Below are 11,390 nucleotides of genomic sequence, written 5' to 3'. Positions count from 1 at the left end.
TATTGCATTCATTTTTTAAAAATGATTGTAGGTGTTATATGATGGATGTTGAAGACAATTGCCTACTGAAAATGGATAATGGACCAACTCATATGTTCGAAATGCCGATCAAACAATAGTGTCCTAAATAAATGGATCAATTAGAATTGTCACTTACAACTATAAATAGAAAACCTCGGCAACCTCGGCATATATATATATACCCTAATTTGTGATTTGGTTGTTTCATGAGAACTAATCGATAAACGATAATGATTATTTCACCTCTTCCCTTTCCGTCAATAACATAAATGGCCACTCGCGAGAGGGGGCGGATCCAGACAGCCGAGGTTTTCTATTTAATTATTGCATATCCAATTAAACATTAAATGTATGCACTTAAGTACAGTCACTTGATTTGATTAGAAGTTCATTTCCTTTCTCTGCCATTTTCCCCGACTTTAGGCCAAGTAAAACGGCACGGAGAACCTCGGTGATCGTTTAGTGAGGTCTGTTAGGAAGGAAAATGGCAGCCTCTTTTTACATTTTCTTATTTCCCTTTGACTGCTCTGCTGGATCACATTTAAATGACTAGCTAATAGCTACAACAACATGTATCATCCTAGCTAGATACAATGTAGCAAAATAATATATTGTCAATGTCCAGCTAAACTGTAACGGCTCAATCATAGATTGGTCGTTGATGGTGAGTGCGAGTTGACCAGTATGATATTCTCTGTAAAGAAATCATTGAAATAATTGTACGTACCCGTATTAGTAAGATTATGTGCAATGAGCTGATTTGTTAGCTCGCTATGTTTTTGCTATCGGTAGCAGATATTAGGAAAATATTTGTTTTGCTAACTAGATAGCTCATTTGCTGTCTATCAGTTGTAACTGCGTTCTATCCTAGCTAATATCGAACGTTAGCGCAAGCTAACACATAGTAGCCGTGTCTTAATGCTCACTCTAGTCTCTAGACAATACAACTGTTCTGGCTTTACTTAAGTTTTTGTTCTGGTTCTGTCTTGTATTGTGTAGCCGCTACACCAAATGTACCAATTCAGTGAAATGTATTTGTTTATTTGTTTCAACAGCTAACCAAAACAATATCAGGCAGTCACCTCTGCCAACTATTAGCGAAGAAGAGCTCAGTGTCGGTGCTCCTTTTGTAAGTGTTGATTCAGTCTCACTCTGGGACTTTTGTTGGGTTTTGTCCAACAAATGGATAATCTCTTGTCTCATCACTTATTTTTTTATTGTTTGAATGACTAAGGTATTTTAAATCACTAAATGTGTGTATTTCCTGTTTTCAGATCTGTTGTTCCCCATAGCTGTGCCATGTAGAAGGCAGTGATTCGCCATTAAACTTTTGCAAATGAAAATGGAGGATATGTCTCTGTCGGGCCTGGACAACACCAAGCTAGAGGTGAGTAGTGGACTACACTTTCACCATCCTATCATGTTTGGTGGTAGTTGTCCTGCTTTAAAACAGGAAGTTGCTCATGTAGTTTCCTTTCCTTTGTGACCTTTGGGACTTTATTCTTTGCTGTCCTCCACAGGCCTTGGCTCAGGACATCTACTCGGACCTGGTGGAGGACGCCTGTTTGGGCCTGTGTTTCGAGGTGCATCGTGCTGTCAAACAGGGCTACTTCTTCCTGGATGACACGGACCAAGAAAGCATGAAGGACTTCGGTTAGGACCAGAGTGCTTTTCCCCTGGGTCTGGTTATCTGGTTCATTTCTCTGCCTTTAATTTGTTAGTTTATCTTTCATGTATGTTGTCACCTTGCTCCGTAGAAATCGTTGACCAACCAGGAGTGGACATTTTCGGGCAAGTGTACAATCAGTGGAAAAACAAGGAGTGTGTGTGTCCCAACTGCAACCGGAGCATTGCTGCGTCCCGCTTTGCCCCTCATCTGGAGAAATGCTTGGGCATGGGGCGCAACAGCAGCCGCATCGCCAACCGCAGGTCAGCAAGGGGCACTGGACATGGACAGTGGACACTACGATGTAACATAGAAAACAAACCAATACATTCCTCAAGTGAATGGGCAATTCTGATCATTTTCTTGATATTGGTCTACAGAATAGCAAGCAGTAACAACATGAACAACAAATCAGAGAGTGATCAGGAAGACAACGATGACGTCAATGACAATGACTGGTCGTATGGCTCAGAAAAAAAAGGTGAGAATAAAACAAGTGTGAATCCCTGTCTGAATGTTTTTTGGTGACTTTAGCTGAACAAGCACATCTATGCTTGTCTTACACCCCTCTATTTTCCCTCTACAGCTAAGAAGAGAAAGTCAGATAAGGTATTTTTACATTCTTTGAAACAACATATACCTTTGGTAAGTTTCATTGCTGTGGAGATTCATGTTCTGTATGTTGTGTTTTTGTCCACATGTAATTGCAAGGGGCCAATAGATACAAAATAACCTTAAGGATTTCTGGTATCCCTCTGTCCTTTCTGCTAGGGCTGGGATGATACCAGTATCACATTACTCGTTAGTGTTGTGCCAAGGAAACTTCTTTAGGAAAACAGCTCTATTGCTGTAAACAAACATCATTAAGTTGTTATCCAGTCACATTTATTTATTTTACAAGCTATAGTGCACATTTTTACAAAAAGCAGCTTTTTAAAGGACCAAATAGTTTGCTCTGCTTTGTGTGAATTTTTCTCATGGATTTTTTTTGCCATACTGGTATTGTCACAGCCCTACTTTCTGCTTACAAGCATGGCAAGGATGAACATTTAAAAAACAATTTTTTACTAATTCAATTGGATCAAGGGGTGTGTGCTTCACTTTTCCTGTTGCATGCATCACTAGTTGTTTCTGATATGTTCATCTAGATCAGTGTGAATCTAAATTGACAGGTCTTCTCTTTTTGTGTATTATTTCCTTAGAATCCAAATTCACCCAGAAGATCAAAATCTGTAAAGCATAAAAATGGTGAGTATAACATTACCTCTTAGAACCCATGTAAGATGCAGGTTAAGTGACAAACTATAAGCTGTGTGTCATTTACATTTCCCATTTGGAATGTAAAATATTTTCCAATTGAAACACATGATTAGAATGGCATTTTTCTTTTTTAATCTTAGTGGCAATCAGCTGTTAAAACAATAACAAGGCATCGTCGCCGCACCATTATTCTGTAAAAAGCTGAGAGATTGTGCTAGAAATGTTTTACCACTCAAATGAATAGAAAGAGCTATGGATACAAGGACTGACCATCGTGATATCAAAGTTATAGTTTTGAGGCTGTATAGTGTTTTGTTAACAAACATTGGAGTACAACAACAAGTTCTGATTGGGTATAACAGTTCAAGTTATATTCTTCAAGAATCAATGGGTACATATCATTACTTTATAAATCCTAAAATGGATGTAGCAACTGCAGATTGCCCCTTTTTTTTAAATGTCATTTGTCAATATTTCTCAATCAGAATTTATTTTACATTTACATTTAAGTCATTTAGCAGACGCTCTTATCCAGAGCGACTTACAAATTGGTGCATTCACCTTATTTTACTGAAATTCACACTGATATTCATACTTAATTGCATACATTATTGTTTATATAATGCATTCTGATATACAGAATATTATACGTGTGGTCTCATGGTATTTTGTTTGTCGGGAGTTGTGGGAATGTTCTAGAGTCCAGAATCTTTGTAGCCTTGAAATGGAAGTGTGTAGTCGTACATAGAGCCCACTCCTGAATACACCCAATTTATGGCCCTACTTTGTGTGTGTTTGTGTGCGTGAAAGTTTTAGAGTAGTTGGTTGAATGGTTGGGGATGTTTTACACTCTGCTCGTTTCAGCATTGCTGGGGCCAAAGCTTTGTTGCAGATCAGGAAGCTCCATGCGTGCTGTTGAGAGATGATGCATTTCCTCGGTGATCAGAAGGGGCTGGTTACTGCCAGGCCAGCTCTATAATGCCCTCCCCCGCTTCAATGTAGGGTCAAAGGTCAACCCGAGAAGAATCTGGGAAAGACCTCTGCCGTTTTAGGGACAGTATATCAGGAAAAGTTTGAACTTTCATTCCTAAGGAAATGAACCTTAGCAGAGATCCAGGGTGTCTCCAAAATCCTCTATTGAGAATGTTAATGTGGCCTGCTGGATTCTTCACGATAGATGGCCATTGAAGGAGTCTGCTGCTTAAATCCAGGTCAAATGCACAATGTTGGCAGAATACAGACATAGTGCAGTATGAAAAGGATCACAATGTTGGCAGAATACAGACGTAGTGCAGTTTGAAAAGGATCACAATGTTGGCAGAATACAGACGTAGTGCAGTTTGAAAATTCACAATGCAGAATACAGACGTAGTGCAGTATGAAAAGGATCACAATGTTGGCAGAATACAGACGTGTAGTGCAGTATGATGAAAAGGATCACAATGTTGGCAGAATACACAGACGTAGTGCAGTATGAAAAGGATCACAATGTTGGCAGAATACAGACGTAGTGCAGTATGAAAAGGATCACAATGTTGGCAGAATACAGACTGTATTCTGCCAACATTGAAAATGATCCAATGTTGGCAGAATACACTCGTAGTGTATTGATGAAACATCACAATGTTGGCAGAATACAGCACGGAAGTCTGTATTCTGATCACATTGTTGGCAGAATCAGACGTAGTGCAGTATGAAAAGGATCACAATGTTGGCAGAATACAGACGTAGTGCAGTATGAAAAGGATCACAATGTTGGCAGAATACAGACGTAGTGCAGTATGAAAAGGATCACAATGTTGGCAGAATACAGACGTAGTGCAGTATGAAAAGGATCACAATGTTGGCAGAATACAGACGTAGTGCAGTATGAAAAGGATCACAATGTTGGCAGAATACAGACGTAGTGCAGTATGAAAAGGATCACAATGTTGGCAGAATACAGACGTAGTGCAGTATGAAAAGGATCACAATGTTGGCAGAATACAGACGTAGTGCAGTATGAAAAGGATCACAATGTTGGCAGAATACAGACGTAGTGCAGTATGAAAAGGATCACAATGTTGGCAGAATACAGACGTAGTGCAGTATGAAAAGGATCAGAAGCAGCATTGAAGATGAGGATAAGCAATTAAGATATAAGGCAAAGGCCGAGTCTTCATGCTCCAGTCTCCTGTTTGTTTGATGATTTTAATTTGACATGGATCATGGTGCAAAGTTAATGAGCTGAGAATGACTTACAGGAAGCTGACAATTGTGTGCAATAAATCACAGTTCAGCCACCAGTTTTCAGTTCTTTGTATGTAATATATCCATTTATTTTCTGTATTGTGTTATATATTGTTTAACTAGTTCAACACTTGAGTGAAAAAAATCGTGTCAGATGATAGTCTGGTCCCAGTAATGATAGACTACATTAATGTCTCTAAAACAGACCAGCTGTTTATCTCTTTAGTTTCTCAGGTGACTCAACAAGTCCTCTTGTGCATTATCCTATCCATTATCTACTTGACATATTCATGCTTTTGTTTGCATTTGTTTTTGTCGTTTTGTATCATGTCTTCATTGATTCTTGATTTCCTGATTGTCCCTGTTTCTTTAAATGGAGCTGAAATGGAACGGTGCTGCTATCTTCTATGGAGCGTCAAGGATGTTCCTATGTAATAAATGACCTGAACTCAATCCACACCAGTTTGATCGACCTGTCGTTTGTGGTTTTGGCCCTTAAAGTGCTGCTCAATTTTAATCACAGATTGATTAAACCATTCAAATATATTTTGCCTTATGCTTATGCATAAATATGCTTGTTACTGCAGCATGTACATAATAATAAATTATGTTCTCTTACCACACTGGTCAATAGCTAGAGAGACCTTTGCTTCATCCCATCATTTACATTTAAGTCATTTAGCAGATGCTCTTATCCAGAGCGACTTACAAATTGGTGCATTCACCTTATGACATCATAAACTGTACATTTTACGCATGTTTTCTCAGACATAGGAATCAATTGTTTGTAATATTGTGGATATTGCACTAAATATAATCACTGCTTTATTTCATGGTTGGTGGTGGTTGTGTGCATCATCTGTGTCTTTGGGAGTCTGGCGAGTAGACTGATAGATCATATGCTGTTCTCTTTTTCAGGGGAGCTTAGTAATAGTGTCAATGCAGATCCATACAAGGTAACCAGAATCCATTTTTCTGATGGTTCATGCCTACATATCTATTAGTGTGTTGATGTCTGTTATCGTTCTTTCTCCCTCACTGCAGTACAACTATAACACTGGCATCAATTACGAAACTTTAGGCCCTGACGAACTGAGGTCTCTGTTGACAACAGTGAGTCATTTTAATTTATCTATTCTACCATCCATCCACAAGTCTAACTGTATTGGATCATATCTCAAGACATTTATCAGCAGTGTGTATGACTGGCTTGTCTCTAACTACACTGCCCCCTGTCTGCAGCAATGTGGAGTGATCTCTGAGCACACCAAGAAGATGTGCACCAGGTAGGGATTACTCTGCACGCAAACACAGCACATACACCTCTAATAGTCTTGTCATTTCCACCTAATGTCCTATCAGCTACACGGAGTGCACACTCATACCTTTATCACACAAACTCATGAATACTTTTTGTTTCTCAAGCGCTGGCACTAGATGTTAGCTCAAGTCAAAGTTGCTGATTATGATCATGATGAGCCATTCAGGGTTGTACTGTGTCAGACAGACATCTTCCTGTACGTCCTGTGTCCATCCCTCAGCCTGCCCCTTAGTATGGACCTTACCAGGTCCTCAGAGGTGTTTGTTAAACTAGCTAGTCAGGAAGGTCTTCCGTGACTTGAATGACGTGTGTTCCGGACAAGTGGTAAACCTGTGGCCCAACTCCATTACGGAGGTTGCCAACAGACACTCATGGTTACTGTTCTGCATGTTGTTTCTGTGAGACCTTTAACATGATCAGTTTCATTGGTGTGTTGTGATCATGTGTAGTTGGGACTGATTTATGGGGTACACAAGTGGCAACTCTATATGATTCTCAATTATTTTCCATTTCCTTTATAACATACAGTATTTATTAGATGATTGGGGTCAGTTATTGACTAATTTTCTTTTTTTTTTTTAAAGTATACTGAACAAAAATATAAACTAAACATCTAGTGGCCCCATTTTTCATGAGCTGAAATAAAATATCATAGAAATGTTCCATATGAACAAAAATTGTGTGTATTAATGTGTTTATATCCCTGTTAGTGGGCATTTCTCCTTTGCCAAGATAATCCATCCACCTGACAGGTGTGGCATATCAAGAAGCTGATTAAACATCATGATCATTACACAGGTGCACCTTGTGCTGGGGACAATAAAAGATTAGTCACACAACACAATTCCACAGATGTCTCTAGTTTTGAGGGAGCGTGCAATTGCCAGATAATTTACTGTTTATTTCTCTACATTAAGCTACCTCCCAATGTAATTTTAGAGAATTTGGCAGTACATCCAACCGGCTTCACAACCGCAGACCACATGTAACCACGTCAGCCCAGGACCTCCACACCACAAAAGTATTTCTGTCTGCAATAAAGCCTTTTTGTGGGGATAAAACTCATTCTGGCTCCCCAGTGGGTGGACCTACAGTATGCCCACCCATGGCTGTGCCCCTTCCCAGCCTGATTTCCTTCTATTAACTGTAACTTGGTAAAACCGTTGAAGTTGTTGCGTTTTATATTTTTGTTCAGTATAATACCAAATCGTGTAAAATTAGTAAAACATATTTGATTGGACTAAACAACAGATATTTTCCAATTGGACTATGTAAGACCCTGATTGGACACTGCCTGCCGTACGTGGTGAGAGACGAACTGGACACTGTCAGTGAGCAAACGTTAATCTCTAACCTTCAAACTCTGACACCTGACCCATCATCTGATTGGTCACTGGCAGTTTCTGTCTCTCTCCCACTCTTGTCTCTGCCGTGGCCCTGGGTAGGCGGGGCCACTGTGCATTGTGGGCAGGTGTTTCTCAGGTGTTTGTAATGCCACGTTGTGTCCCTGCCAGGTCCCAGCGGTGCCCCCAGCACACGGACGAACAGAGGAGGGCCGTCAGGGTGTTCCTCCTGGGGCCGTCCGCGTGAGTGTGCCCCTCAGGCCTCCATTGGTTCTGACTGGTTTATTCCTAGAACTGATATATTCGATCTTGACTGGTTCCTGTGGTGTCCCTAAATGTACAGGTGTTTGCTTGAGGAGTTGTATTGAATGACTATGTATTTATTGTGGATGTTTTGTGCCAGTTAGATGGACAGGCCTTATCATTGAGGGTGGACTATGTTAGTTAGCTACTGTATGAGCATTCATGGGGCCAACTGTATGGCCTGGTGTGTACTACAGTAGGTGTGCTGTATGGCAGATTGAATGGCTCCACCATGTGTCCTGCTGCTCTCTGTGGCTGGTCTGATCTGAGCGGCTATTGTCTCTGTCAGGTCGTCTCTGCCCGATGTAGACATGATGGTGGAGAGTGACTGCTACGACGCCTCAGACGGACAGGTTCTCATGAGTCGCCTACAGTGGGATGGATCCTCAGACATCTCCCCCCTCCGATTCAGCCTCCTCCAAAGCCAGTAAGAGAACCGAATTCAGGTCCACATTCTGTACATTCATACAGTGGAGGTCGGTCTCATCTCATCCCCTGCTCTCAATCTCTCTACCAGGCACCAACAACTCAGATTCTAAGAAGCCCAAGAAGAAGAAGAAGACGTCTCTTAGCCTAAACAGCACAGGAGGAGGAGGGGGCGGCAGTGGGAGTGGAGGAGGCAGTAGCTCCCAGAGTAGTCTAGTAGGCCTATCCAACAGAAAGAAGAAGCCCAAGCTTCCTGTTCCCCCTGCCCCCAGTATCTATGACAACCTAAACTAGGATAGTCCCAGTCTGCCCCCCCCCCCCCCTCCCTCTGAGGCAAAGATGATAACCCACTAACTCACATCCACTCACTCACACATTAATATCAGCTCTGATTAGCCCAGGGGTTGTAACTTCTCTTTTTTCATAATTGGACACAGCACCCCTTCATTTGAACGCCATTTTTATTTGTTTGTTGTTGAAGACAATATTTTGCAATTCCAGTTATAAAGAAACATGGATTGTTCACTTTAATTATGTTTTTGTTAATCAGTGATTTAGGCTTCAGACATTGACCAATCACACTCCGCTTTTTTTGCACTCTGATCTGTTTTCTCCTGAAAACAAAACATTGCTTTCTTTTTGACTGTGTCTCTGTTTAGGAGGGGACTTGTGGACTAATTGCATCACCTTACGACTACAGCGTTGTTATTGTGGTGGATGTCAGTGCCATCTTGTTGTTTCACCAGTATTGGGGTACTTGATGGTGGCTTTATCCGTACTTGCATTGTATTGCACAGTGGTGTGTGTGTGTGTTTATGAATGTTTGTTGTGTAAAGTTGACTGTTTTCCATGTTGTGTGTGTGTGATTTAATTTGTTTTCAGATTACTATGCATCTCTGAATGTGCCATTGTGGTAGAGTCAGTATATGTGTTATTTTGTATATTTAACTTTTTTGGTTTACATTGACTGTGTCAAGTGAGAATGTGTATTTAATGTCTGCACTCAGTAAATTGTAAATGCAGATGTTGACGTGTTTTTATATACCGATACATGTGGTATGATGACCTATGTAAAAGAATCATGATTTAATTGGATACTGTATACATACACGGCAACCTCTCTACCATACACAGCTTCATGCTAAACAGTGCTTCTTCCCTGTCTATCTTTACTGTTTCATACTCAGTCTGAAGTTGCTCTAACCTGCTTCTGCTGCAAATCACTATCACTCTATACAAGTTGTAGATCTCACATTGCTTCCTGTTGAATAATGCTAAAGTATAGTGGAGTCAACCAGCTTTTCCCCCAATAATACTCTAGGTCAATCTGCATCACTTGACTTGCTTTCAAAGTCTGTCTCTCTGATTATGTGCAGTGTCTATGCGCTTGTAGGAATTCAAATCCGCCGCTTGCAACAGAAGTGCCATGGCTGTTGCATGGGATATTTCAGACTGTTATTCTTGCCATTTTCAGTTTTACTCTAGCTAACGAGTTAAGTTTGATATATGTTGTTATTCATTCCTGTTTGAGGGGCCCACCAGACTATACTTGCTAGGGAGAATCTTATATACCCTGAGTTTTCATTTAGAACATTCAGCCAGTGATGAAGTATGACATCACTTTAATGTGCACTAAAAGAATCAACCTTTAAGTGAAAAAATACCTATTTTGGATATGGCTCATTTAATTTGTCCCTCTTTGCTGACAGGGTAAAGAATGGCCTGTATTACTAATACTGTGTAACTGTTTATTTGTGTGTATCAGTGTGTCTCTGAACAATATGAGTGTGGACAAATGACGCAATAGAAAGTGTCTTCACAACACAAAAACTACTTTTTTCATGCACGTGTGTGTGCATGTGCAAATATGTCAATTGTATATTGTGACGCACAGGTAGGTTTTCTTTATCTCAGTTTCCCAAGTGTACAGAGGTTTCTTTGTCTGAGTAAAATAGTGTCATTCAGATTTCTTGCGTTCTGTCATTTTGTCCAATATCAGACATACTCCCTCTTTACACAGGGACTGATTGGTTTGAATGTCTTTAAATCTGAAGCCAGAGGAAAACAATCAAACTTAAGGGATAAAGATATTTTCCCTCTCATCTGTGTTAAATTCCCCAACAGAAATCCTGATGTGTCCGATGTGGTTTCATCCCATTCATTCTATGTACAGTAAATACATATTTACAGTATTTTCTAAACCAAACATGTTGCTTATTTTCATGCATTAACTTATATGGTTTAAAATAACTAAAGATATTAGCGTAGAGAAATTCAAGCAACAAAAATCCTTAAACTTGTTTTGCCTTGCAATAAGGCAGTCGTTACAGTCCACAATAACTAAGGTGAAAGCTCATTTCCAAAGAACTGGAAAGAAAGTAGAAATATAACCACCACTCCATACATAGCGAGTGGTTTCGAAGTTGCTCTAGAGTCAAGTCTTTAGTTGTATAATCTTCATGTTGTTTCCGTTGCAAATGAGGAAATGAATTGCTCGTTCAAACACGTACTACAAAAAGAAAACATTTCTGGAACGTTAACATGTATATAATGAAAAGAGTATGTGGCCATGATGTGAAGAGATGCATTATCCTAGGTCTAGATTCAATCAGATCAAGTGTTAACCGGCGATAGCTGATTTCTGGCGGTGCGGTGCACCTGCGTTGGAGCTGTCAAATCGGTGAGTGGCTGCTCTTTATCATTATCACCAAGCCACACCTGTCCTACTTGCATTATAAGTTCAGAACGAGAACGTGTAGGCTAGATAGAAATTACGCTCAAATTGAAAATAATTCAAATAAAGATTTCTAATCAGCTTCAT

At 40.1% G+C, this 11,390-nt stretch overlaps 1 protein-coding gene across 1 annotated transcript; it reads left to right on the top strand.

Moving 5' to 3' along the window:
* The first annotated feature begins 389 nt into the window (after positions 1-389).
* Positions 390-10,535, top strand: LOC123999364 (ataxin-7-like protein 3). Its single transcript, XM_046305041.1, is given in 15 exon segments — positions 390-685; positions 1,077-1,150; positions 1,296-1,408; positions 1,542-1,674; positions 1,779-1,950; positions 2,068-2,168; positions 2,274-2,296; positions 2,890-2,935; positions 6,095-6,132; positions 6,221-6,289; positions 6,419-6,462; positions 8,012-8,083; positions 8,433-8,541; positions 8,543-8,570; positions 8,661-10,535. Coding segments are annotated over 13 exon segments (1,089 nt in total). The 5' UTR covers positions 390-685; positions 1,077-1,150; positions 1,296-1,357; the 3' UTR covers positions 8,864-10,535.
* Positions 10,536-11,390: the final 855 nt, after the last annotated feature.

Source organism: Oncorhynchus gorbuscha, linkage group LG16, assembly GCF_021184085.1.
Source record: "Oncorhynchus gorbuscha isolate QuinsamMale2020 ecotype Even-year linkage group LG16, OgorEven_v1.0, whole genome shotgun sequence".
NCBI classification, from domain to species: domain Eukaryota; kingdom Metazoa; phylum Chordata; class Actinopteri; order Salmoniformes; family Salmonidae; genus Oncorhynchus; species Oncorhynchus gorbuscha.
Note: the sequence above shows the minus strand (reverse complement) of the source record. Positions and strands in the feature narration are given on the sequence as shown.